Below are 27,766 nucleotides of genomic sequence, written 5' to 3' on the forward strand. Positions count from 1 at the left end.
CGCCATTGCAAACCAAAATAGTTGTAATTATCATTTCCAATAGTCTTTATAAAACATAGCAGGTCAAGGTTGTTTATTGCGGACCATTTGTATTGTTAAAATCTGATTCAGACGTTTTTTCCACACTGTTTTAAAACAATTGAGTAAACAAAATTCGATATTTGTAATTTGTTACACTATCTATTTTCCCTGGCTAGCTACAAGTTTACAAAACCTCAAATCTGGATAAACAGAATATAAATTGGGAATTTCGTATGAGCATTTCTAAAGTCTCGCAAGTCATTATCAAACTCTGGCAGAGAGCCAAATGACAAAGTAGATCGCATGGTCATGGAATGGTGCTTAACAGTACGTGTACAACAAATGCAGCCAGTTGTCTTCATTGAACAAACACCACGGATCTGCCAATTCATCAGTCTACTTCCGATCTCTCCGCTTCCGTTCTGCTCTCTGCCTCTTCTCCTCTTCCCATTCACGGTCGTATATTCTTATACCAAGGTCAAGGAAATTACCAAGTCTTGGATTACTCTGAAGATACCATTTAATGATGCATCATATAAAGGTTTGATTCATGATGCAAACTCGAGCATATATATATTATATATGTTGGTAACGGGGCTCTCTTTTTTTTTTTAAGGATACGGGTCAGGATCACGACGAGTCATCTTGCTGGAAGCTTCTTTCCCAAGAAGTCTGATGCTTGGCTCATCAAGATAACCTCCATGTTGCATCATATTACTGCTCTTCCGCTCTCTGCCTTCGTACGATGATGTTCCCATACCGGTCGATAAAGACGATTGATGTGGTGGCATGGGAGAATATTCCCCTGGCTCTGCAGATGAAACCTGTTGCTCCCTCTTAAGCTTCCTTCTCTTGGAGGCTTCAAAATCCTCTTTCAAAGGGAGGCTTTTTTCTCTTTCCCTCTCTCTTTCTCTTTCTTCACCCTGCATAGAGTAGAAATCAGATTGTTATTCGTATGCTTAAAAAGGGAGATCATGGTGGACAACACTCCATCGAATTTCTCATTTTTCATGATTAAAAACTGACCAAATGTCTATCCAACAAGAAATGTTCAAGAAATCAGAGACAAATCACCATAACACACAAGTAGATAAGAGAAAGAACCATGACGATGCCAACTACAGCGAAAAATTCTTCAGTTCCCAAATATCGATTGCGGTATGTATTGAGGGAGCTATGTTACCTTTACAGTGATTGATTCTCGGTCATCTCGCTTTCGGTCACGAAAATCGTCGTCTCTTCGACGTTTTGCATCATCCACAGAAACTGATGAATTCTCCTCGGAGCGTCTTCTCTCCCTTTCATCATGCCTCGGGGAAAGCCTCTGAGAATGCCTTAAACCTCCAGCCCTTCTTTCGAGGTCTTCTTTCGCGGCCATAGAATGTGGAACAATGTTAGGAGGTAAAGGTGGAGGTGGGGGTAAACCTTGAGAATGAAAATGATCATCAGAATGAGATTTCTCAAGTGATGCCTCACCATGTCGCAGTTTGCTTCTATCATCTTTGCTCCTTTCATCCTTATTTCTATCATAACTCCTAGTTGTTCCTTTATCTAGACCCTTCTCAACAGAGCGCTCTCTACCATGACGTTCCAAGGATTTATCTCGTGCTTTCTCTACATCATCTCCGCGAGGTTTATCAGAACGCTCACCTCTTTCTCTGTGGTCTCGGTCCTGTCTTTCATTACCCTTATCCTTTGATCTATCTTGATCCCTATGGGTGCTTTGGTCATCAGTAACTGTTTTGTTTAAATCCAGTCGAGCATCTGTTGATCTATCTCGATCACTTGATCGAGGCTCACTGTCATGCTCTTTGTGTTCAGCATCTCCTTTACGACGTTTACTTATTCTCTCACTATCTTCTACAGCATTACTTCGTTTTTGTAACCTATCACTCGATCTCACAGAACTGACGATTTCATGCCGAGGGGAATGAACAGTCCGAGAAGATTGCTTTTGTGCATCCGAAGCTTCAGCACCATCGTCTTTTACTGCATCAGAAATTAAAGTCAGAATACCAGACTAGTTTATCCAACTTACGTTAGCTTCCATGAACATTTAATGATTTTGTGAGCGAGATGAAACCTTTGGATGAACCAGTCGCTATGCTACCATTGGCTGCTGTGCTGGAAGGAGTTTTGGCTAAACCTGATTGCCTGCTCTCCAAATAAATAAGATCTTTGTCAGCAGTGGATGTTCTTCCACCAGCTTTACCAGACTTTCCATCATCTTTTCCAAAATCTTGCTTTGTAGATTTGTTCACTGATGCACTTCGTTTAGAGGAAGGTTTTAACTGTCAGCCAAAAACATTTATACATAATACAAAGTTAGAAACCAAAACAATCCTGAAAATGCTGATTAGCTTAATTCTTTCAGCCACCAAATTGACCATAGCGCCCTCACTCACAACACAGTGACACACAGCCGACGTGAATACGTGATACAGATAAAAGACAGTCCTTATGTCTACACAGTAACCCCAAGTATAACTTTTAACTATCACTTCCCTTAAATCAGTCCTAACTATCAAGTTAATATAATTGGCCCTAGCAAACAAATAAGATAGAATGGGGAGGATAATTTCCTACATAATTTTTGTGAACACATGCTATTGAAAATTTTGGGTTGCTTGTTCGGGTGGCTAACTGCAAATAAAAGAGAAGAGAACACGACCATACCTCAGTTTCAGAATACTTTGAAGCAGCTTTGACAAGATTCTCATCAGATATTTTGGCTATTTCATCTGTTTCCTTTTGTTCCATTGACTTCTTAGACATGGATGGTTGGGCATCCAATGGATTGCCTCCCTTTGATTTTAGATGTTGATCAGATTTTGAAGGTACACTCTCTGTTCTTCCATCTAGCGGTTTAGTTTTCAACAACTGGTCCTTGCCCAATCCGCTAGACTCAGTCTGTTGGTTAACACTAGCTCTTTCCCCAGTTGGTTCACCATGGGAGACACCAAGTAACAAGCCATTCTGGGAAGAACCATGGGAAGAAGTATGTTTTGGAGTATGGACTGGCGGGGCCTTTAGTTCAAGGAAGCCCATGCTAAATTCTTCATCTGTAACCCAATGTGGCTGCAAAATAAACGACATTCAGTGAAATTGCATAAAACACTGAATATGAAATTGCTATGGTTAGCACTCACTTTTCTTGCAGACAGGGCTGCGGCAACACCAGTTGCTAAGACCTTAAGGTCCTCTCGCTCATCATTTTTAATCTTGGCTACCTGCGAGACCAGACCATCAAAGAAAAGAAACATTAATCTTTCATGAAGAAAACAGCGGGAAAGATAGAAATCAAATTTAGAAGCAGAATCAAAAGATGTGTAGTAAAGAGGTACTTGCCCGTTTCTCAAGGTTTATCCCAGTTTTCCGAGTAACTGGGAAAACACCAGATATTTTTGTTAACATAATTAGGGCATTACGAATCTCCATATACTCATTAGACTCCAGACACTGGATCAAAAGCCGTGTGATTCTTCCACTCCATTTCCAATGTACCTTTCAGAGATATTAACAGATGAAACAGATATAAAACACAAAGGAATAAGACTTTGTTACCACTAGTTAAAGAAGAATACTTGATAGCTAAATACAGTGGAATTACATAGGGAAAATATATCCAAAAATGAAATGGAAGATACCAAAATTACAGAGCACAAGCACTGCAGTTCCATAAAAGTAAAACGCTATTTTTCACTACTTTTCTAGGCGTCATACCATGAGTTCAATAAATTAAGATAGAGAAAGATTAGAACGTCCGGCACCAATTAAAATAACCGTCTATTTCAAACAGTGTAAGATTTACTCAAGCCCTGCATAAATGCACTGTAAGTAACTCAGGAATTGACTACTGAAGTGAACAAATTCTTCACTGATTTGCCTCAGCTACTCATCATATAAATTATTCTTGATATGCAATCCCTTAGTTTCCCTTCAAAAACTGAAATTTGCTTTTTTTTCTAGACGATTACCCTATTCAAAGATCTTCAAGTTAGCCAATACTACTTTTCAGAAATGTATTAAAATGCAGTTTTACATGTGGCGTATCATAACTAAGAATACTAAATTATAACAAACAAGAATGCTTAAGACAGGTATAGAGTTTTTAACCTAAAACTTGAGACAAATGATGAAGTATTACACTAAAAGTAACAGAAAAATATAAGTCAAGGGTCAGAATTTCTAACCTTCACAAATTGTCCAAATGTGACACGCTGGCTGTTTGGGTACCTGTAATAAACAGCAAACCCTGGCATATTTCCGCACTCATGTTCATAGACTGATTCTTTACTCTGAGAAAAGATTAGAGACAACAACAGCATTAGAAACTAGGTTAGAAAAAAAACCCAATTTTATACTATTATCGTTAAATTAAAATAAAAGTTTAAAAGTGACCTTCCAGTGGTATGCAATCTTTAAGGTCTCAAACAAAAACCTCCCAAGTCTTCCAACTTCATATTCAGTGCAGCAGCAGATCATTGGTTGCAGCGTTTTACAAATCAGTACATCAATGTGGTTGACAGTGTTAAAAAAGGGTGTTCCAAGAGAGTGAAGCATATGTACAAACATTGCGCAGTAAACAGAATCTGCCATGCTAAATGTGCAACGAGGGAAAATACAACGTTGCAGGAACTCCATATTGATCTTCAAAGTATCAGGACAGGAACTCAACCATGTATCCTTTTCGCGTGAAAGCCTTCTACGGACAGAAGCAACATGTTCTTCATGCTTTTTCAGTTCCCCGGTTAGACGATCAAGAGACTCTTGAATCCTTTCCTTCTCCTTTTTTCTCTTCGTAATTGCTGAGCTAGAATTATCAGCAACCTCTTCAAGTGTCTTAAGGGCAGTATGCTGTTTAGATATCTCAGACTCATAACGATTTCTAGGAACATGAAGATCATACAGCGTAAGCCCCCAAAAAGTAGCGTAGAGGTCTGGTGATAGACTATTCCAAGCTTTTGAAGGCAGCATTGTTCTTACTGTACCAAGAACATCAGACCACCTGCAAACACATTGATGAGGAAATTAAATGCAAGTAAATAACTAACTCTTTAACAGCGAGAGAAACTACAAATCTTCAGAAAGAGACTATTTGAAACTACAAAATAGACATCACGTAGAGTGTTGCTGAAACAATAAATTATACTATAGAAATTGAGTTGAAATATTACGTTACAGCTTTTTCAGATGCACCGACATCAAGAATCATAGAACTCCCAGACTCTGATATTTCAGAATCCGCATCCATAGATTCCCCACTATCCAAAGGCCATGAAACATCACCATTGCGTCGACACTTGAAGAGCCTCATCACAGGGCGAAATACCAAAAAAGCGACCTGACATGGGATTAGAACACAAGTCTGGGTTTCAAATTGCAGAATTGTGATCACAAAAAGGCGGCACTAAAAGCTAAAGATGTAGACCAGAAATACATAAGTTAAAGTCATGAAATCCATATTATTGAAGAGTGTAGGCAACACAAGGATAAAGAACAAGGAACTAAAGAAAGAAAGATCAAGAGACCTCTGGTTCAAGGTGGTATGTGTGAACAAGCTCATCAAGCGAAGGTACCAGCCGAGCATAAGCAGTAGCAGGACTGACAGCACTAGAAAGGAAGTCCACGTATTGGAGGAGAATTCCATGACATCTATCGAACTGTTCAGTGACCATCTTAATATATGGTGCATCCGCATTCACCACAACTCTGCATATCAAGTAGTTTACATTATAATAGAATAAATCCCAAACATTATGATTTCTTGACTAAATGAATAAGTGTCCAGTACACATACTCAGTTTAGAGATAGGAACATTGTCTGTAGTCAGATCAAAAAATGAAAAATCTACAATGTACATATGTTGTTCTTAGACACCGATTTTCTTTTCCATATATATTTATGTTTCCAGGTATATGATGTAGAATCGTAGGCATCCTGCCCCAGCAGGACTTGTATGCTTCCATGCAAACAATTAATGCAGACTTCCAAATATCAAACAATTTCGAGTGCTCAGATTTGTCAACTTACAGAGAACGATGCTGGGCGATAAGTAACAAAAGGGGGATAGCTAACTTTGGTTCATCATTTGGAAGTAAAGAATCTCGTAGACGGTTTGATGATTTGATAAGTGCCTGAAATAACAGGAAGATAAATCAGAAATGTTTAAGAACTATGATACTTCAAAATGATATCGGAGGTAAATAAACAAAGATAATTAATACTGATGCCACAACCACAACCACAAATGTTTTTATCTGTAAAGAGCCTAGCATCTAACTAAGTATAGAAGAGGTGTTAACAGAAAAGTATTTCTTACAAGACCAGGCATTCTAAATGAATGACTTCAAATAAAACAAATTTTCCACAGCCCGTCACATGTTTGTAAAACATCTATGCATGCAAATGCATATATAAGACACCCACGGGTGTTAGCATATACAGATGTTAATCAATTAGTTTCATTCAGATTACTGAAAATAAAGAATCCAATTTCGCTGACAACATCTGCAACTTTCTCTAACAGCAGTAAGCAATAAAGGCACATATGGTAAGGACTAATGCTTGGCTCTTTCAAGATTCAAGAAGTTTAATTTGAAAGTTTTGAGGATCTAAAACGACAAACCTTGTTGTTCCGCGTCATGCCAAAGGATGTTGCATGATAACGTAAAGTCTCACTTCCTGCCATAGCATCCAACTGATCTTCGGTAAGGTTCTCTGTGTATTGTACATTTGCCATCTGCTGGACCAGTTCCTACAACCATTACAAATTACAGTCAGCCCCCATTAGTCTGAAATAGTGGAATCATAAAAATTTGGAATAAAAGCCAAAAAGGGTACCTGGAGAAGAACAAGCTCAATCCCTTGGCCCCTCTTTAATTGGTTCACGAGATACTGGAAAAGACCCCTTAACTCCATTGATGGGTACTTCTTACACCTGGATAACATAATATTGTTAAAAAATTATACAAAAGATGGGAGTACAGCTTTTATACTTTCTGAATAATACTGTATGTGCATCTTGCAGTAAAAAAAAATCCTTTTCACCAAATTTCACCAAGTACGCACAATGGTTTTGAGCATTAGAATTGCAAGTTCACTCCTTACACAGCTTTTCATAAAAATAATACTACACTTTTCTATTCTATCCTTGGCAAACCTGAAATATGCCTGCTGTAAGCAGTCACATGAAGTAAAACATCCATAACAATCAACTATATCTCTAAAAGCGTACTGAAACTAGTTATAGCATGCATTAATGATTCAAAAGAATAACACATACAGGTGGCCCCAAAATGATGCCAAAGATTGAAGCCAGTCTGATAAATTAATCCCATCGTCTTTAAGTTTATCTCGTCCGCTTTGTGCCAGTCTCTCAATCACAACATATTCCAGGATATCATACTCAAGCTGTGAATCAGGAATAATTTAAAAAGCATCAGAGTGTGCATAATGGAGGCAGAAGCATCTCAAAAACAACAATAACAGACTGTCTCCAATGTACTAGAAGATCAAATAGAAAGAAATCATTGAAAACAAATGTTAGAATATTAGGAAGCATCTGAATGCATCCCAATTTACAATGACTTCTCCCTCCCTTGTTACCTACTTCAAAGGCTCGTCTATGAGAATCAACCAAACCAACAAATCCGTGTGTCCCACATATTAAAACTACCCCAGAATGAATGTGTTATATGTATCAGTAGAAAACCTACAAAGCCAAATCATAATCACTAGAAAGATTCTAGCTTTACTTTTCACTCTGAAAACAAGACACTGGCAAAAAGACCATCCGTCTATCTCATAAAATTACTCTTTTTCTAGAGAAAATGAACAGACCTGGGGAGAGTAAGGGCATAAGGTGAATAAAAGCATAGCATCCAAAAAGACCCACACAAAAAAAAAGGCATAACGGACCTGCGTCAAGTACTTGAAGGCATCCACAACAGGAGCAATCATATCTCTGTATGCTTCAATCTGTTGCAACATGAATCTGACAGTTAGACACGTCTGAACAATATAATTACAAAAATGAAGCAACGCACAGTTTGTGGTAGATTGACACCTGATTTACAATTGTTCGAAGCACTGTCATGGGATTGGCATGAGCTAGTTTTGCCACCATCCTTCCTAACTGCTTCAAATTTTCTTTTGCAAGCCGTTTCAGAATTCTTCTAGTATCCAACTGACATACGAAAATAGTATCCTGAGGATCTGAAGGATATATATTTCCTATTATATGGGAATAGTGGCCTAATAAGTCATCCTGCTTTACCTTTGCCACTTGCCTTGCTGCCAACAACAAAGGATTCTGCTCATCATCTTTTTCCCACTCACCATATAAGCGATAACGAGCCTAAATACAAAAATTAATCAGCAAGACTGACCATCACGTTTTAACCAAAAATAATTGGAACGAACAAACATAAGCAAATCAACCTCGGTAGACAAAAAAAGAAAAAGAAGCAAATCAACCTCATATGGAAGGAGACTCATCACTTCCCAAATCTCATGACCAACTGCTGGATTTGCCGGTACTAACTGTAACGATGGCAGAAGGCATGTTCCTAGAGCTTCTTCCACTCTCAATCTAACTTCTTTCAGGTGCACACGAGAAACTTCATATGCACTACCTTCTTGATTTGAAGACCCATCGCGAACAAGATCTAAGGCCGACAAGTAGTAAACCCTTAATACTCTACAAATCTGCCACCATGATAAATATATATCAGCTTCATTCTTCAATCTTTGGGATATAACATTCAGTTTTTTAAAGATGAGCTCACCTTCTGCAATAGTTGTGTATTGCGATACAGGTAGGGTCCAACAGTAACAAGCATCTGAAACAATTCTTTCGGAAGGTCCAGAGAAGTCCTATTAGCTGTTGTAGTAGCAGTTGGTGTGATCTTTTCTGTGCCCCCAGAAGAAGAATTTTGAAAACGTGTCTGACGTGCAATGCGATAAGCATGAGTAATTGACTTCTCTATAAGCCTGAAAACATCATTGGTGTCATCATAGATTAGTAGCCAGAGCTGCAGTATCTCTTCGCTAATAAATATAGCCGAAGATACAAAGGGATGAAGCCGTTATACATATGAGTACAAAATAGTCTGAGCTAAAATTTTACTCACTAACCTAAACAAGCCACTACAAATCTGATTGTGAGCCACTGGATTAAGAGGGGCAAGACGCTCGAACAAGATATTGGCATGACACCTGAGAAGAAGTAAGAGTTAAAGTCTTAGAAGAAAAAACCAAGAGCTTTCAACTCAGTGGAGCAGAAAGGGGATATGTAACTACTCCTCAGCTTTGTGTATAATTAATTAGAGCGGACGCAAATTTCTACGATAGTGTTGATCTGAAACGTGAACTCGGTAGAAGACACTAGTAACAGTCAAGAAATAAAAGGTGATGCAATAATCACAAAATTAACAATTGCATACAATCCAAGAACAAATCTCACGCTCATGAAGAATATAACTTAAAATTTTACAAGCACTGGTTCGTGTTCCTTAAACCAAATGGACTGCTTTTATGACAATGGATTTGTTAAGTAAAACAAAATTAACAGTATACATACCAGTCATCCACAGAGAGGAAACCATTAAGTAGGCCCAGAGTCTGATTATTTTCAAGCTCTGGTAGTCGCTCAGTAACAGCTTCAGTTTCCATGTCTAAAGCAGCAAAGAGATCTACTGTGACATCTCCTTGCTTTTCATCCTCCATAAGATCCTTCCCAGTAGCAGCAAGATTAATCTTTCCAATTTTATTGGCCTGTAGAAGAGGAGGGACTTGTAAAAATCATAACTCATAAATAAACATATGAACGTAAGGCCTCAAAAACAACAAATAATTGGATGGCTTCCAGGAAGATGGAAAATAGTTTAGTATGTAAGTAATTATTAAAGATTGCAAAGGCAAGATGAGCAGATTATCCAAGAGTAGAGGAAACAAGTTTGTTCATTTGTCCTAAGGGAAATAAAGGTTTGAACTCAGAAGAGACATGTAGACAACTTAAGCTAGGTCAGAACAAAACTATCTTAAAACATCTACAAGCATGCACCTATATGCATATTATGGACGAGCTCATATTTTGAATTGTACCTCTTCCACTCGCTTTGCAGATGAAGCATTATAATCCTCAAAAATTTCCTCGTCCTTAGGTAACAGATGTGCATATCTGGTCACAACAGTCGGATAAAACAGCATTAGAACATATGGTCCATATATATAGTATAGCTTCAGTTATCAGAGGCACATAGAAAATGCAGCAATCTGATAAGCATGGAATCAGTGCACTGCTAAAAAGTTAAATGATTCAAACCAGTTGAAGGAAAAGTACTCACATGCTGTCAAGATTGATAAAGTCTTCCTTTACTAGCAAGGCTGTAAGCTTATAAAGCCCAACTGGAACAGGGGTATTCACCTCTAATCTCTGATAGTATTGAAATTTAAATCCAAGAATTTGTGAAGCATGAGACTGCATATAAAAGAGAATTTTTTTAGCATCAAAAATAGTCTCTCAGGCTAAGCATTAGAATATGAGCATACGAGGAAAACATTCCAAACCTTGGGAAAGATAGGAATTAGATTGAGAAATGTGTCGTAATCTTGTTCAATTTCAAAGCAATCCAAAACCTATTCATCAATAACAAAGGGTACATTACTAACAGCGAAGGACATATCAATTCAATATGTGATATCAAACAAAAATGTGACAGAATGAACAATGAAAACTTACAATGTCGAAAACACGGTTTGGATCCAGGTCAAAATGCCCAATTAGTGACTGCAATGAATTATAAAGTTGAGAACAAGTAAATGGAATACATATACGATATATAATGTATTGGCCAAATCAAAACCTTAATAATTCCCATTGTTGCTGCTGATGTATTGTGCGAAGAACTTGCAGATCCCCGGCATAAAAGAGTGACCTGCACTCCACAGCAGAAACTATTGTATTAAGTTGGGGTATGAACAATCTGATTCAATCAAACTTCATAAATCAAAGGAAACTCTGCTGTGATAATATGTTTACTACTCTCCCTAGCTATAATATAATTAAACTAGAAGATATGCCTTCCAACTGGATAAGAGTGAAAAAAAAAATGGCCAAATCAGCCCTGTCGAAAAGACATCCTTTTCATTATTTCAGGAGCATTCCATAAAATGTTGTTCAGAGTGTCTAATAAGTAAAGAGCATGGAAACGAAATTGACAGAAAGAAAGACAAGAGATTAAAAAAAAGCTGGAGATCATCTATAACGAACCAATTTGGCATATCCCTCGCTTTCTTCACGGAGTAAGTTGAACTTTGTCTGCTGGTACAGAAGACGAGTGTTTAATCGCACCTGAGTAGCACCAACCAGAATTGTTATTTCTGAACAATGAATAGCAGTTACACTGGTAAAAAAGAAATTCTTTTATGTATTAATCTTCCGCAATAGCAACTCGCGCATAGTAACTATTACGTATATCAGACCACAGTGCAGCTACAATGATGACTAAACAAGATAATATCATCATATATTTCTACAGCAAACTGTATGTCACATTAACGCAAGTGTGAAGTACTCACCTCTTTCCCCTTCAAATCTTGGGCCTTTATCTTAACCATATCTGCTTCCCAGAGAAACTCTTCCTAAAAGGAAATAACCAAATCAATCAGCGCCTTCAGAAAAGTTAATTTCTTACTGATTAAGAAAGTAGAGAGGTTAGCTGGGGAATAAACTACTTAGAATGGGAATAACGTGATACATTTTAGGACCTGCACCCTCCTATCCTTACATCATAAAAACAAGGAAAAGAGGGCTATTCAGTGAGACCAGCTGGCTTCAGGAATAGGCTTCAGCCTTGAAGTTAAGTTCTATAACTAGCTTAGCAGCTACAATAACTAGACTTGTTCTTGCTACCGTTTCTATGATAGGGAGTAAGATTGCATAACGCAAATGCTATATATATGAGGGGTGCCAGTGAGGGAATTATAGAGAACTAAGTAAAAGTTAAGGGGGGATAAGAGGGTACTCTATTCAGAAACCTCTCAGTGCTGTATTTCTCGACTAAGTACTATCAATATAGGGATTCTCTTAGTATTACCCTGTTTATTGGGCATTTTCCTGATTATTCATTGACTGAACATAACATAATGCTTACCTCGCAGCGCTCCTGGAAAAGCCTTTGAGGGACTGTCTGTGATTCCACAAGCCATTTCGCCTACAAATGAAAAACAACTGATCAGCTGTGAGCATAGAAACCTTGAGGAGATGGTAAATGAGAACATAAGGTATCTTTTAAGGAAGCAGACTAAAGTATGCAATCTTCAAATACGAAATATGCAAAAAACTCAGACAATAATCACGTAAGTAGCTCTCTGAGTATGGATCAAGCATACAAGGAAGTTCAATAACAAACTGCACTAATAGAGAATCTAAGGCCATACGGGTAAAGCTTCAGCTCCTTAAGCTGAGGAACCTTTAACAATGAGGGACCTTTTGCAATCCGCCCAGAATGAATGGTTGAACCTTACAACACAGCTGATAGCTAAACACCACATGATCTAATTTATTCAACATACAATGCTATTGCATGATTGTTGTGGTCTCTAATCTCACGATTCACTTTCAAAGAGCTAGAAGCATTCAAAACTAACAAGTGGAAACAACAATTTAATTTTTAAAACGTAAAATAAATTGTAGTACTGACCAATTTGGTTAGGCGAGAGCGTTGATCTCCGGACATGGTAAGCTGCAAAACAAAACATAGCAAACAATCCAACCCTCAGTATCAATACCCTTGCACAATGAACTGTAAGCTAAAACAATGTCAAAACTGTTATTGGAAAAAACCTACGTCTTGAGCAATCTGAGTCACAACATCAGCAAAACAAGAAGCTAATTCTTCTCTGGATGGCTTATCCAAAAACTCCACACCGTCCAACACAGATTTACAGCTCTGAATTGGCAATTCGCCACGAACCTGATAATCCATCACGATGCACCCTTCAGGAACTCGAACAACATATAGGGGCAGTGATTGGATAGTACGAAGAGAAGTGTTGTATGTGTGTGTACCAAAATCCAACAGAGCTCGTAGAGGAAACGAAGCATCGGCACAGAGCTGGGCAGCTTGGTTCCATAGTTGCCATTCTTACCTTCACGAACAAACTCCTCCGTCACGTACTTACACTCCAGTAGCGGAAGAGACATCTTACACCCCCCTACTTTCTTGTGTGTGTATATCTTTCACTCTCCCCCTTTTTCGAAACCCTATATAAGATGAAGCAAATAGGGTTTAGACTGTTGGAAAATCCGATTGTAGAACAGAAAACAAGCATTTCGATAGCAAGAAGATGAGATGGGAAGGGAGAGGAACGAACAATTTTATCAGAGAAGAACAAAAGAGAAATTAGGGTTTTGGATCATTTGATTTGTTGACGACGATGACGGTGTTGTGTGATTTTGTTTGTAGAGGAAGAGGAGGAGGAGGGACTATTCTTTTCCGATTTTGTTTCCTGTCGTCTTTGTTTCAGCAAAAAGAAAATTAATGTTTTTTACAGTTTCAATACAAACCGGATCCGGTTTTGTCATAGGATGAAATTATCCTGGATGATGTTGTTTAATTGGGCTTGAAACTGTAACCGGCCTATGGGCTCATATGATTTCTGAGTCCACCACGATTTTTTCATGAATTTTAATTTTTTTTATATATGGATTTTTTTCTGCTGTGCGAATCACCGGATATAATTCTGGAAGTTGCAACCTTTAAACCAAAGAAAAAAAAATCATTTGTTGGATCCATGAAAATCATATAAATTGAATTATATTATATGTCAAATGATACATCAGTCAAATTAAAAAAAAATGACATCCTAACTTGAAAAACAAGGTAACCAGCAAGAAATATTCACAATCCGTAAACACTAAAAGCGAGAACTCAATCCAACAACCAAACATTTATCCTTCCAGCTAATTCTCTAATACACCTACCTCCCTTGTCCTGATCTGAATGTGCAGTCAAGCTCGGAAGGTCGTGATGGTATGCTCGTCAATGTATTAACTCCAAAAAATGACGAATCAAGGGAAATCTGAGGAAAAGGAGTGTCGTAATCGATTCCATAGACATCTTCTGAGTCTCTGCTTCGTTCTGCGGGTTTCCATTGCAAAACAAGTGAAACCAACACGTTGACCACGTGACTCATGTCAGGTCTCTGTTGCGGTTCCCTAGCGCTACATTGGTTGGCAAGCTCAGCTACTTTGTTGATGCTTCCAAGTGTTTCTTCGTTGACCTCAATTGTTTCGTCGATAGCCTTTGAGAATGAGTCTTTATTGATAAGCATTCTCCTGAACCAAGTAGCAAGATGTACTTCTTCCTCAGATCGCTTGTCATCAAGAGCTTTTCGACCCGTTAGTAGCTCCATGAGGATGACTCCAAAGCTATAGACATCAACCTTTGTGGTAACTCTTCCGGTCACTGCAATGTACATAGAGATTTCAATATTTATCTTTTATGAGTTTATAATAATAAACGTTCATAATAAGCATAATAAGCATAAAATGTATACCTGCATATTCTGGTGCAAGATAACCAAATGTTCCAGCAATCTTTGTCTCAATTGATTGGGCCCCTTCTGGTGCAAGCCGAACTAAACCAAAATCTGCAACTTTGGCATGCATATCGTCCCCAAGAAGAATATTAGATGGTTTGAGATCTCTGTGTATGAAACTTTGATGCGCTAAAGTATGCAAATACTCAACTCCTCTAGCCACATCCAAAGCAATAATCAACCGTCTAGCCCACTCGAGTGGCTTCAACCCTTCTTCTTGCCAATGAAAAATATGCCTACTCAATGTCCCTTGAGGCATGTACTGATAAACAAGAAGCCTCTCGTTTCCTTCTAAGCAATATCCATGAAGAACCACTAGATTGCGGTGTCGAACTCTAGTTAGAACAGCAATCTCTGATTTAAATTCATCTAAACCCTTTCCACTTATAATCGAAGACTCCATTCTCTTAACCGCAATCTTTGTTCCATCATGCAATTCTCCCTTGTAAACAATTCCGAAACCTCCTCTCCCAAGTATATTATTCTCGTTGAAATTATTTGTAGCATCCCTCAAAACATGTATTGAGATCACAATATTCCCACTTTCCCCCACATGAGCGTCACTACCACTGAATCCACTTTCACTTCCACCAACATACATATTCCCAATTGTAATCTTGAATGCATCTTGGTCACTAGATTGTTGTTGAGGATGCATCTTATGATATTGCTTCTTTTTCTTGACCAAAAAGAAAATAGCAAATCCGATAAGAAGTAAACCCAATACAATACCAATAACAGAACCAATAATTTTCCCTGCATTGCTAGATGCTTTCTTGCCGCCATCCCCGGAAGAAAAACCAGAAGGGCAGCCCTTTCCTATGTCAGGATTCCCACCCGTGTTTACATTAATAGTTGTGTTAACACCCGAAACTTTATCACCACACAACTGATTATTGGAAACATCTAGAGTTTTCAAGTTACTCAACTTAGTGAGCTCTTCTGGAATAGTACCGGTTAGGTTATTCTGAGAGAGATTGATCACCTGAAGAGATGTAAGATTTTGAAAACTTAAAGAGATATTCCCGGTGAGTCCCATGTTTTTGAAGTTGATAACAATGATGCTACCTCCCGCACATGTTATCCCTAACCATGGACTTTTACTACAAGGATCATTTCCTTTCCAGCTATTGGCAAATCTCACCGGGTAACCAAACGCTTCAGCGATTGAAAGCAACGTGTTAACACGGAGATCACAAAGAGTACCTGGAGTATCTAAGCAGAAACTATTGAGCCCAGAAATATCAATCTTAATGTTATCCTTGAAGCTTGGTGTTGGTCCTTGCAGCAAATTATTGCCTAATCCCACCTCAGAAAGAGATGCCAACCCAGTAAGTGAGGACGGTACAATACCGGTAAGCTGGTTGTCCCTAATATTAAGAACTTTCAAGGAGACATGACCAGAGAAGTCCGGAATGGGACCAGAGAATTCGTTTCTATTCAATCGTACCTCGGTTAAATCAGTCATATTTTGCAGAACTGAAATGGACCCATTTAGCTTCTGGCCGTTGAGTATCAGAGTCTGAACCCGTGATTCGGAGAAACTCCTTGGAAGTTCACCTACAAGAGAGTTAGTAGATAGTTTCAGAGTGGTCAAACTAGGAAACGTTTGTCCCCAAAGCAAATCCGGAATCCTCCCAGAGAGGCTGCAGTTGACGGCGGAGAAATCTGCAAGTGCAGTCGCATACTTTAAACTCAGAGGGATCTGCCATGGACCAAAGGGATTATTGTCCAGAGACACATGCTGAAGAGAAGGCAAGCCAGTGAAGAAATCAGCGTCGATTGAAGTGAATCCATTGTCATGAAAATTAACAGTTTCCAAAGATTTCAAGCCAGCAAGACTAGGAATCTTCCCTATGATATTGTTGTTCATGACCTCGAAAACTGTCAAAGACGAGAGGCTTTTGAGATCAGTAGGTAACATTCCTGAGATTCCTTTATTCCCGATTTGAATCTTGGTGACCTGGTTGCTTCCATCGCAATCTACATCCGTCCAGTTACAAGGATTCGATCCTGACCAGCCTGGTGGAGAATTCAAGGAGTTTTTTAGAACATTCATGGCCGCCTCGTCAGGGCTAGATGATTGTCCGTACACATAGGCGATGAAACAGAGCAAAGAAAGCAAGATTCTCCAAAGTATCATCATCTTCATCAAATTACTTAACATAAAGCGTTGATACACAACGTGATTTGATTAAGGTTTAAGCTTTCAAAAGAAGGCATACACTCAAGAAAAAAAAAAAAAAAAAGAGAAGCTTTTTTGGGCGGAGATTTTTTTCTCCTTCCTCAATTGAATGGGAAAGAGAAAAACGAAACGGCAAATATTATTACTCTTTTTTGGAAATATAAAATTGACTTGTCAAGCGAGGGAAAGAAATGTTAAATCTACCTTTTTATTTCTGTATTATATTTCCCATTTTTCTGTTTTTGTTTATTTTTTACTTAATGAGATTTATTGTTTCCTTTTAAAATATATGCTAAATACGAAAAACAAATAAATCAAGAAAAGTGTATGTATTGTTCGTTGCAATCTGATTAGTCTATTTTATCAAAATTATGACTAGAAGATACAGTTTTGTACTTTGCAAAAAAGTATATATATTTCCATTGTAGCAAATATTTTGTCTATATATAATCAATGTAGCTATGCAGCCATATCTCCTACCAAAAATACAACCTATTAGCAGAGATTATAATTGTGATCGCCGACGGTTCCTAATTTTGAGCCCATGGAAAACAACCAAATCAAAAGGCCTATACACGTTACAACAACATGTATATAAAAAGCCCACCAGAACTGATCAATGGCCTGAGGAAAGTTACGTTAATGGCCTGACTTATATCAGGATCCAGTATGTGGCAAATGACAAATTCGCCAGTCGTGAACATGGATCTACTTCTAATAACCAAACAAAGGTCTTGTTGATTTAAAATAATCGGATGATTCATTAATATCCGTTTCGTTTGCTCTGGTTTTTTATAACTCTCATCTTAATTGCTCTGTTTTTTTCATTAGGTGGAGTTTGAAGTTGAGTACCCACAAGAATACATCATACGGTCACCATTCATACGTGACGGGGATTGAGTTCGTGACTTCATACGGTAGATATGAGAGGTTCGGTAAGTCGACCCAAAGCTACACGTACGTTGGAGCCGACGAGGGGACGTGGATCAACGCTTGTAGGCTTCCTTGGAAGATCCGATGCTATTGGATGATGAGCTCGTTTCTACTCTTCCGCTTCCAAAGATGAATCTTTCTATTAGTTTCCTCATTTGTTGAAGTATATACTATAATTTTTTATAAAAATGCATTTGCTTTTTTAACAGACTATTAGATTTATTACAATTGTTCTCCTCATGCTTTAGAAAGCAACACGAATTTGTAATGAACAAAAGTAACAAGATTAAAGGCATGTATGTGTTTCGCCCAATTATTTTTCTTTAGAGAACCCGACTACTTTGAAATTCGTCATCCATTACAATGTCGAAGACGTCAGTAAAGGCCTGTGCCAATCCTTACATTGAAAAATAGTGGGCGATTTTGTCATGTTGTTTATTTTAGGAAACAGATGGTTGTTATCACATTAGTATTGTCCATTGTTCAGATTTTATGTAGAGGCATGAAGTGCATTTGAAAAAAAAAAAAAAAAAAAAAGGAGCTGTGAGTTTAAAGGTTTGCTGATTTCATCATTGAATTTTTTTTTTTTTTGGCAGAATTTGTCTAAATTGTCCTAAATATAATGGACCGCGTAGAACTATGAATCAACAAATCTAATATTTAACTGATACTCACTAATTACTACTACGTTACGAAAGTGATTACAAACAAAATTTTAGCTCTAAGTTTTTTTGTAGTGGCACCCCACTGATATATTTCTTTCTTTCTTCAAGTTTATTCGACTGTTCAGCTTCTTATTGTATAAATATGTTCCCAAATTCTATTTGGTATGAAAAAAAAAAAAAAAAAAAAATCTTCAAAATATCAACGAGCAACATAGAAACGATGGAACAATCATTTAGTGAAATGTGATTCGAAAAGCAAATGAATCGAAGTAGGACCAAAGTCCCATAGACAAGTTGGCATGGAAAAGGAACAAAAGTGGGCACAGGTCATAAGCACTCAATGGATCAAGACAAATGAAAAAAATAAAATATGTGAAGACACCATTATCTCTTTGTCTTTTTTTGCCACGATCCCAAGATTGATTTTCCCTGAATTGAATTGTTTGTTCCCTCACACACACAATTACACAAACCCCCTCTTTGTATATAGAGAGATTCATAAGTTTCATACGATGGATAAAGATCCGTTGGTCACGTACGTACGTTATTTAGTTACTAGCAACAATCACAACATATATATCTGTTTGGTTTTGTAGTTTGTTAGCGATCAATGGCTATGACTAAATTTGGCTATTTTACAGTCGTTGGTTCAACTGTTGTTTTCGGTAACAAGATTTAGCGACTAACAAAACAAATGTACTTTTGGTGGATTGATTACGAACAACGTTATCACATCCATAAAACAAAAACTATAAAACCTTTGTTTTATTTTTTTTTACCGCACGAGTGATTAATTGGTAACAACAAATTAAACCACACAGTGCATCAGAAAAATGTTTTTAAAACTTTGCAAAAAAAAAAAAAAAAAAAAAAGTTTTGATAGAAATGAGACAAAGAAAGCAGAGACTTTAAAAAATCACATGTGATACTGATCAGAGGGAAAAAAACACAGCAAGAAATGTGTCCACATCCCTAAAGGAAAAAGGTAAAGCCGGGGGAATGAATGTTATGGGCTCCATGCAACATTTTATCAACCTTCAATTCGTTTTATATCTTAACGTTAAGTGTTCGAGTTAAATTATTGTTTAGTTCATGAAAATCTCCAAATTAAATGAAGAACTCTGTCGAGTGAGCTCAATTATTGAACAATATCATGTTTTTTTTTTCTAAACAATATAAATAGATTGAACTTTTAGAAAAAAAATCATAACTCTTCAACTACTAATAAAGTACCAAGATAAGATGTTGTAAAAGTTGATATCTAAATGTGCGTAAGATCATATTATTTTTCGACCACGACTCATCCCGGCTTAAGAGATCTTCTTGAATACTCCACTTTATTATGTTATAAGTTTATGAAATATATATATTATTATTCCATCTTTCCAAATGGGTTATGTTCTAAGAGCGTGGAGACGTTCGTTATCAATCAACTAAACCAAATATACTTAAACCCATTTCAATCTCGAAGAACAAAAAAACTTGGGGGTATGGTCTTGTATATCACCTGCACAACTGCCTGCACACACAAGTTGACAGGGCCGTAAATTAATTATTCGTTACGGGCTCTCTTTAAAATATTACTTTTGGAGAAAACCATATACAGATGCTAAAGACTATACAGTAGTCTTTCCCATTATTGATGGTTCAACTACGGTCCAAAGTGACTTGTTGATCCATTCTTTGTAACAATTACGAAATTTTTTAATTTTTAAAAGTTTTGAAAACTTCAAAGGTTTTGTTTAACTTTTAAAAGTGATTACGACAAAATTTTCCTAAAGCTACTCCTTTAACAAATGAATTAAAAGTTTTGCCTAGCCTATAGCAGCACATCACAATGAACGCATAATACTAGAACACTACTTTCTAAGACGTGCATACCAACGCTTTACAAAATACGAACACTGTTGTAAAATAATAGTACAAAATATATACACGTACTTCAGTTAAATTGATTAAAAAGATATAGAATTATTATTATTCTGTTGTTTACATGATTAACTTAGGAGAAAAAAGTACTACCTGGCTAAGTGCCCCTAGAGAAAAATCGTTGAAGAATTGGAAAGAAAAAAACAGAGGTCTACGTCTAACTGGCAGACACTTTTATTCCCCCCATGTGTTTCCACCAGACACCATCTCCCATCTCTCCAACATTTGCGTTTCCACATTTGTTTAAACATAACTCTCTCTCTCTCTCTCTATCTATCTCATTCCTTGAGTACCTCTTATTCTTATGCTCTTCTTCACCAATCCTATCTCTTCTCTGTCTTTATATTTTTCCTTACATCTGAATTGACCCATTTTTGGTATACACAAGAAGTACCATTTGTTAGATTCTTCTTCTTCCTCACTCATAGTTTTTCAAGTCAACTACTTCAGTTTCTGTCGGCTGTCTCTTCCTAGATCTCAACTAATCTCCTACTCTCGTAAGCACAGTACTTCCAAACCTCTCTGTCTCTCTGATCTTTGATTTTTGTTTTAGTATCCTTAATTGCTGTCTTGGATCCTGTCTCTCTCTCTCTTCTAATTAATCTCAAAAGCTTTATTTTGATTGGTCTTCTTTAAGCTTCGAACTTAACTGATTCTTGTCCGAATACAAGAACTTTGTTTTTGAGGCTTTGAACTAAGTGGTTACTCTGTTTTAAGACTTTACCTACCGTCTCTTCTTTGTACAATTCTTAGATTCATAGATTGTTGTCTTTTACAATCTGCTTTTGACTTTAAAATAATTTCAGGTTAATAACAGAAGTTTCAATTAAATGACTGAATCTGATGATGCCTCGCGAGAACAAGCCAGAGGAGGAGAAACCTCGTCAAATCAAGAATCGAACCCTGTCTCTCTCGATCTCAAGCTCAACGACAGTTTCACGGACGACATAAAGGGCGCAAAGTCGGAAGCAAACCCGAGAGTCTTCTCTTGCAACTACTGCAGACGCAAGTTCTATAGCTCTCAGGCTCTTGGAGGTCACCAGAACGCTCACAAGCGTGAACGAACCATGGCCAAACGAGCAATGCACATGGGAAGAATGTTTGGTCACCATCACAGGCCTTACACATACACTTCTTCTTCACTCGGGATGCAAGCTCACTCAGGTCTACTTCACCACACTTTATCCCAGCCTCAGCCTCTTGTTTCTAGGTTTCATCACCAAGGGTATTTTGGAAACAGCGTGCCATTGTTCTTTGACTATGACGATGGCGGTAGCGACTTCTTCTGGCCAGGGAGCTTCCGTCAGGTCGTTGAGGAAGCTGAGGCTCCGGTGATGGTGGCTGTTACAGAGTCAGGCTTTGATCTGAACTCGGTTGCGGCAAATGGAGGTGTAGATAATAATAATAATAATAATAGCTCAAAGCCAGATCTTACCTTAAGACTCTAATTAAGGATTAAGGCAGTTTATGACCTATCTTGTTCTTTTTCTATCGTTAGGCATATAGCAGAAGATAAGTTGGAGACAGTTGATAGAAGATTGATGAAAAACTATGTTGTTATATTAAATGAGGTTGTTCATTACATTATTGTTTCATTCATACGAGCTTTTCCACACCAGTCAAATCATCTAGGAGTTAGTGAAAAGAAACTAATTAAGAGGATGTTCAGTTGAAAAAAATTAGGTATGATATGGTAGTTGATGTACTTATTATGAGATTATGAAGAGTCTCTTTAAACTAATTTTAAAGTCGTCTCCGAATTGAGACAACTCTACATGAAGATCAGACTGATTATAAACGGTTGCATGAGCTAGCTATTAGTTTGTGTTTTATGTATCACCGTACTCTATTTGCATTCTTGCAGATGAACCGTTGAAAAAAGAGAACACGTATTATGAACAACTTATCCTATGCTACGGAACTACATTTCATGATATATCACGAATCTAGATATTTTTTGAAAAACATCAAACCGTAAACTTTACAAGATTTCTAAAGATAGCGATGTCGAAAAGAAGGTTTGATCCTTAAGACGGTAATTGTGCCGAGATTTATGGAGAGATTAGGGACGAAGTTGATTGGTATTACAAAACAGTACTTATTTGTGTTTAATAAATACAAGTGATCAACATATAGTGTCTATATTATTATTTTTGTCATTACATACCCAATTGCTTATTTAAATATATAAATTGATTATTTTGACTTTGGAATGATAATAATTCTAAAGTTGTGATTATGATGTTATAACAATTCAAATGACAGAAATTCAATGATCATACAAAATGTGTTTATCCATTATCCACTTGTTATTTTTATTTATACACATCAAAGAGAGAAGCGGTCGATATTGGGAGAGCAGTACTTACGCATGACACAAAAATATATCAAATATTAATTAAATTGCTATCCAATTTATAATTATGGATTTACATAAAACTGAGATCATTTTTAGGAAAATTTCCAGATTTAGTTGATCAAGAATCCAAAATTAGCTAGCGATTAAGAGAATCATCCGCTTCCTATAGAGAATCATCACACAAATACGGATATCTCTCGCAATTCGATTCTCTTTTCTTTTTTTCTCATTTTTGTTTGATTTTGGGGAAAAACAAACAAACAAAACACACAATGTTCAACAAAGGAGCTGGTTCATCATCAACCAATGGCGGCATCGGAGCAGACTCACCATACCTCCAAAAAGCACGTTCGGGCAAAACAGAGATCAGAGAACTCGAAGCGGTCTTCAAAAAATTCGACGTGAACGGAGACGGAAAGATCTCTTCAAAGGAGCTAGGTGCAATAATGAAGAGCCTAGGTCACGAGGTACCTGAAGAAGAGTTGGAGAAAGCCATTACCGAGATAGACCGTAAAGGTGACGGCTACATAAACTTCGAGGAGTTCGTTGAGCTGAACACAAAAGGTATGGATCAGAACGATGTCTTGGAGAATCTTAAAGATGCCTTCTCCGTTTACGATATCGACGGGAATGGTTCCATCTCCGCTGAGGAGCTGCATGAGGTTTTGAGGAGTCTTGGTGATGAGTGCTCTATCGCTGAGTGTAAGAAGATGATTGGTGGTGTTGATAAGGATGGTGATGGTACGATTGATTTTGAGGAGTTTAAGATTATGATGACTATGGGATCTAGACGTGATAACGTCATGGGTGGTGGTGCTCAGAGGTAGAGTTTTTAATTAACGTCTCTCACGCTGCCGAGCTCGTTTCTTTGTTCCTTTTCTTCGTCTCCTTCATTGTTTATTTCCACCATTGTTTTCAATCTCTGTTGTTTTTGTTTGTTTCTTTTCTTCTTTGGGATTTGTGATTCCCTTTTTAATCTAACGTTATTTTTTTCTTTCTAACCCATTTTTTCGTGTGTTATATATATTCAGTTCTGATTTAGAACTGAATAATTTGAATGCATATACAGTAAGATTTATGTGAATAAATAATAATGAGAAGTCTCAATTCTTCTCTATATGAAAGGATGTTTTTTCTTTTTCTTTCACATATGTCTATTGCATTTGTTCAAATGCTGGGTTGTGGGTTTTGCATTTACATTTGAAAACTGAAAATTACTGATTTTGATTTTTGAACTTGCAACATTTGTATAGAAACCCTTTCATTTTCTTGTTTGAAGTTTATACAAATGTTTTGAGTATTTGGAGCAAAAAAAAGCCATTTTATTTGCAGCTCATAAAATTTGTGTTGTAATAATGCAGACCAATCCAACAAAAACAAAATGAATGCAGAACAACTGAAAACTGTATTTATGGAAAAATATGCATGGTTGGTAACAGATTGTTTTCCGTTGAATTACTAAAACGACTCCGTACGTCTTTTAACGAATTATTTAGTTTCATCCCTCACAACTATTTTAGATGTAAAATTTTAAAATCAACGTTAATTTTTTATAGCCATATAGGCATATAGAATTTTTTTGAACATAGCGAAAAAAACAAAAAATGCAAACACACACCTTAATCTTTAATTTTAATTTTTGTTAACTATATCTATTTTGTAGAAAATAAAAATCCTATTGGTGCCGGATAACAAAGTAACATGCCCATTAGTTAGTCGTAAAAAAAAAAGTAACAAGCCCATTAGCGTTAAAACGAATTTGAAAATACCCAGCCATCTAACCCGACCCGAAACTAATCCCGGTCCGGATCTTCATCCTGGAGAGTGGAGAGCAACACTGAACCGGGTCTGCTTTGTTCGAAGCATGGCCGCCAATTCGAAAATGGCGATAGCTTCTCTGGCAGCTCAAATTCGCCCCTTCACATGTTTGGCCGCGTCTCAGCCGTCACGTTTGGCTCCTCATCCACCGGACCTCGTCCGTTGGATCAAGAGAGAAGGCGGCTTCGTCCACCACGCCGTTAAGCTCTCTCAGGAGACTCAATTTGGTATCGGCCTCATTTCCACCGAGCAAATCCCTCAAGGCACCAACCTAATCTCTCTTCCTCCTCACATTCCCTTACGCTTCGAATCAGATGATGCGTCATCGTCGTCGTCCTCTCTCCTCACTGCTTTGGCTCGTCGAGTTCCCGGTAAGTGCTCCTCCCTTCTTATATGATCTCCCTGTTGTTCAATGCGATTACTGGAAATTGCATCTCGAGAACTTTGATTTTAGATTAGAGATTTGTCTGAAGCTTACATTTTGGTGCTACTTCGTCTTGAATCTCAAGCTTAGCTTTATAGGATTCTTCTGTAGAACTAAGTTTCCAAAATTTGGTTGATTTCGTAAGAGTTACTGATTTCCAGAAATGTTGGGGAAATTTGGCAGAAGAACTGTGGGCAATGAAACTTGGATTGAGATTGCTGCAAGAAAGAGCCAATGGTGATTCTTTCTGGTGGCCATACATCAGCAATCTCCCGGAAACTTATACTGTTCCCATATTCTTTCCCGGAGAAGATATCAAGAACTTGCAATACGCCCCTCTTCTCTACCAGGTTAGATAGAGACCGTTGGACCTAGTCTAGGTGACTTCCATTCTTTAGCCTTCTATCAGATGATGCAGATTTGTTGTCTTCTTTGGAACCAGGTCAATAAAAGATGCCGGTTTCTTCTTGAGTTTGAGCAAGAGATTAGACGTACTCTTGAAGATGTTGAGGTTAGTGATCATCCTTTCAGCGGTCAAGATGTAAATGCATCCGCCCTCGGATGGACCATGTCAGCTGTTTCAACTAGAGCGTTTCGGTTACATGGTAATAAAAAGCTTCAAGGTGGATCTTCTGATGATGTCCCAATGATGCTTCCTCTGATAGATATGTGCAACCACAGCTTTAAACCAAATGTCCGAATCATTCAAGAACAGAACGGAGCTGACTCAAATGCCTTAGTTAAGGTTTGCGTTTTAGATCTCTGGTTATATAGTGGCTTTTGTTTAACTGAATGTAAATGATGTTTTTCTTCTGTTGTGCATCAGGTTGTTGCAGAGACTGAAATCAAAGAAAACGATCCATTGCTACTCAATTATGGTTGCCTTAGTAACGATTTTTTCCTTTTGGACTACGGATTTGTGATTGAAGCAAATCCATATGACACCATTGAGCTCAAATACGACGAACAGCTTATGGACGCTGCAAGCATGGCGGCTGGTGTTTCTTCCCCAAAGTTTTCTTCACCTGCTCCATGGCAACGTCAGCTGCTTTCCAAGTTAAATTTGGCCGGAGAAATTCCAAATCTGAAGGTCTTCAAACCGTCATTCTAACTAACTTGATGTATATTAAGTAGCCGTTACTTCCTAAAAGAAGAATCAAAGGATGGAGCTTAACCATCCTCTAATATTTTTCTTCTTATACTAGGTAACCATAGGAGGCCCAGAGCCAGTAGAGGGACGACTATTGGCAGCCATAAGGATACTGCTTTGTGGTGAATTGGTGGAAGTTGAGAAGCATGACTTAGACACTCTCAAATCTTTGTCCTTCACTGCCCCTCTTGGAATTGCAAACGAGATTGCTGTCTTTCGCACCGTTATTGCCCTCTGTGTGATTGCATTGAGCCACTTTCCGACAAAGATAATGGAAGATGAGGCTATAATCAAACAAGGTGTTTCAGCCACAGCAGAATTGAGTATCAAGTACCGAATCCAGAAGAAGTCAGTGATCATAGATGTCATGAAAGACCTCACGAGAAGGGTTAAGCTGCTATCGTCTATGGAGACACCAACTGCTGCATAAGAACCATCCTGTAAGTTCTTTAAGCTTGGCTTGTTTCAAAAGTCAACTTCAAAGATGAATCTGTTTAAGGTTATTCATTCTAAAAAACATATAGCAATTGAGATTTCTCTAAGAACTAGCTGGTTTACCCCTCAAGATTAGATTACATGAATCTATGAACTAGATAAGGTAGTTTGGATGAGAGGCAAAATATATGTCGTTTCAGGATATTAAACAGGAGACTCATCATATTCACCAAAGATATTTACATTGAAAGATAAAGAGAAAATCTAATCACAAAGGATCACCTATCTCTATCTCTCGCTCGCTCTCTATCTCTCTTTGTTATCAATTCCCAACGGGGATGGGTCTTTCTCTCTCTCCTAATCCCAGGGGAGAACGGGAACGCTGTGGACTCACGATCTCACGACGCACCCTTGGCATCTCAGGCTGCCTCAGAGACGGGTGTTGTATCTTCTCAAACTCTCTTTTGATCTTCACGACTTGGCTATGGATAGGAGGAACACTCTCATGCCTATCATCTCCATGATTGGCCTTATTGTCCATCACAAAGCGGTAGTGAAGCCGGAAGAGTTCGTCTTATGATGTTCTTATGATGTTTGCGTTTTCTATTCACGCGGGAGGCGTGTTTATAATTATATAATCTTGAACCAAAGTTTGTGTGAGAAAAGTGGACACGAGTTGTTGATGAAGTAGAAAGGGAAGTTAGGTTGGTGGGCAACGCCAAATTAGTCTCTTACACATATCTCTCTCTTTGTGTGTTACTAGTAAAAATGATAATTAAGAATTTGTAATGGGGAGGTATCTAAAAAGCAAAAGAAGAGTCGTATCATTCTTCCTTGTAAACAGCATGAAAAAGAGGGTCGGTGTTAGGTGAATTTGTGGTTACGTGTCGGCAACAAAGCTTAGACACTTGTGATGATTTACTGGTACGCAATTCTTTCTTTATCCCCAAGACCATGACTCTTCAAAGATTTATCTGACCTTCTTATCTCTGAGGTGCCAAAGTTTAGAAGCTAAACAAATTGAATTGAGGGATAGAGCCGTTTGTAAAAGTTGAAAGAGACTAGAAACTACTTTCTCCGCATGAGTTTGCTTTGGTTTGACGGGAGAAGACTAATGTGGGACTTATTGAACTCGTTGGTCAACTTTAGATGATTCTAATTGGGATTTACTCTTAGGACAATCCTATCTGTTTTTGTATACCATCGAAATCATTTTCAAATTGATATCTAGAAAAGCAA

The 27,766-nt window shown here is 37.7% G+C and overlaps 6 protein-coding genes across 9 annotated transcripts; 3 read left to right on the forward strand and 3 right to left on the reverse strand.

The window, feature by feature from the left end:
• Positions 1-323: 323 nt before the first annotated feature.
• Positions 324-13,539, reverse strand: LOC17896691 (THO complex subunit 2). 3 transcript variants are annotated; one of them, XM_023788818.1, is made up of 35 exons: positions 13,403-13,539; positions 13,098-13,292; positions 12,877-13,002; positions 12,730-12,771; positions 12,181-12,240; positions 11,606-11,668; positions 11,298-11,378; positions 10,891-10,962; positions 10,767-10,814; positions 10,595-10,663; positions 10,372-10,505; positions 10,130-10,205; positions 9,606-9,799; positions 9,161-9,241; positions 8,812-9,016; positions 8,501-8,731; positions 8,301-8,381; positions 8,091-8,210; positions 7,943-8,002; positions 7,308-7,435; positions 6,866-6,962; positions 6,651-6,779; positions 6,056-6,159; positions 5,553-5,733; positions 5,199-5,365; positions 4,423-5,029; positions 4,215-4,319; positions 3,370-3,525; positions 3,171-3,251; positions 2,698-3,099; positions 2,105-2,312; positions 1,498-2,010; positions 1,205-1,383; positions 643-944; positions 324-487 (listed from the first exon to the last, which is right to left on the reverse strand). In XM_023788818.1, the coding sequence occupies exons 2-35, from the start codon at positions 13,230-13,232 to the stop codon at positions 418-420; spliced, it is 5,307 nt and encodes a 1,768-aa protein (XP_023644586.1). In that variant the 5' UTR covers positions 13,233-13,292; positions 13,403-13,539; the 3' UTR covers positions 324-417. The 3 variants fall into 3 exon arrangements, with proteins under 3 accessions (XP_023644586.1, XP_006303882.1, XP_023644585.1); XM_006303820.2 differs by having other exon boundaries at positions 1,205-2,010; XM_023788817.1 differs by having other exon boundaries at positions 1,205-2,010; positions 13,098-13,539.
• Positions 13,540-13,819: 280 nt separating this feature from the next.
• On the reverse strand, positions 13,820-16,900 carry LOC17897561 (receptor-like kinase TMK2). Its single transcript, XM_006303671.2, has 2 exons — positions 14,588-16,900; positions 13,820-14,496 (listed from the first exon to the last, which is right to left on the reverse strand). The coding sequence occupies exons 1-2, from the start codon at positions 16,794-16,796 to the stop codon at positions 14,009-14,011; spliced, it is 2,697 nt and encodes an 898-aa protein (XP_006303733.2). The 5' UTR covers positions 16,797-16,900; the 3' UTR covers positions 13,820-14,008.
• Positions 16,901-20,566: 3,666 nt separating this feature from the next.
• Positions 20,567-21,936, forward strand: LOC17899057 (zinc finger protein 7). Its single transcript, XM_006305562.2, has 2 exons — positions 20,567-20,838; positions 21,148-21,936. Exon 2 carries the CDS (start codon positions 21,172-21,174, stop codon positions 21,787-21,789), a length of 618 nt encoding a protein of 205 aa, XP_006305624.1. The 5' UTR covers positions 20,567-20,838; positions 21,148-21,171; the 3' UTR covers positions 21,790-21,936.
• A 915-nt stretch (positions 21,937-22,851) lies between these two features.
• Positions 22,852-23,810, forward strand: LOC17897462 (probable calcium-binding protein CML25). The gene has a single exon (XM_006304541.2). It carries the CDS (start codon positions 22,973-22,975, stop codon positions 23,525-23,527), a length of 555 nt encoding a protein of 184 aa, XP_006304603.1. The 5' UTR covers positions 22,852-22,972; the 3' UTR covers positions 23,528-23,810.
• Positions 23,811-24,533: 723 nt separating this feature from the next.
• On the forward strand, positions 24,534-26,826 carry LOC17899266 (histone-lysine N-methyltransferase setd3). 2 transcript variants are annotated; one of them, XM_006307158.2, is made up of 6 exons: positions 24,534-24,889; positions 25,126-25,292; positions 25,385-25,687; positions 25,769-26,032; positions 26,148-26,532; positions 26,728-26,826. In XM_006307158.2, the coding sequence occupies exons 1-5, from the start codon at positions 24,565-24,567 to the stop codon at positions 26,520-26,522; spliced, it is 1,434 nt and encodes a 477-aa protein (XP_006307220.2). In that variant the 5' UTR covers positions 24,534-24,564; the 3' UTR covers positions 26,523-26,532; positions 26,728-26,826. The 2 variants fall into 2 exon arrangements, with proteins under 2 accessions (XP_006307220.2, XP_006307219.2); XM_006307157.2 differs by lacking the exon at positions 26,728-26,826 and having other exon boundaries at positions 26,148-26,637.
• Positions 26,722-27,408, reverse strand: LOC17899933. Its single transcript, XM_023790236.1, has one exon. It carries the CDS (start codon positions 27,066-27,068, stop codon positions 26,850-26,852), a length of 219 nt encoding a protein of 72 aa, XP_023646004.1. The 5' UTR covers positions 27,069-27,408; the 3' UTR covers positions 26,722-26,849.
• Positions 27,409-27,766: the final 358 nt, after the last annotated feature.

Source organism: Capsella rubella, unplaced genomic scaffold, assembly GCF_000375325.1.
Source record: "Capsella rubella cultivar Monte Gargano unplaced genomic scaffold, Caprub1_0 scaffold_1, whole genome shotgun sequence".
NCBI classification, from domain to species: domain Eukaryota; kingdom Viridiplantae; phylum Streptophyta; class Magnoliopsida; order Brassicales; family Brassicaceae; genus Capsella; species Capsella rubella.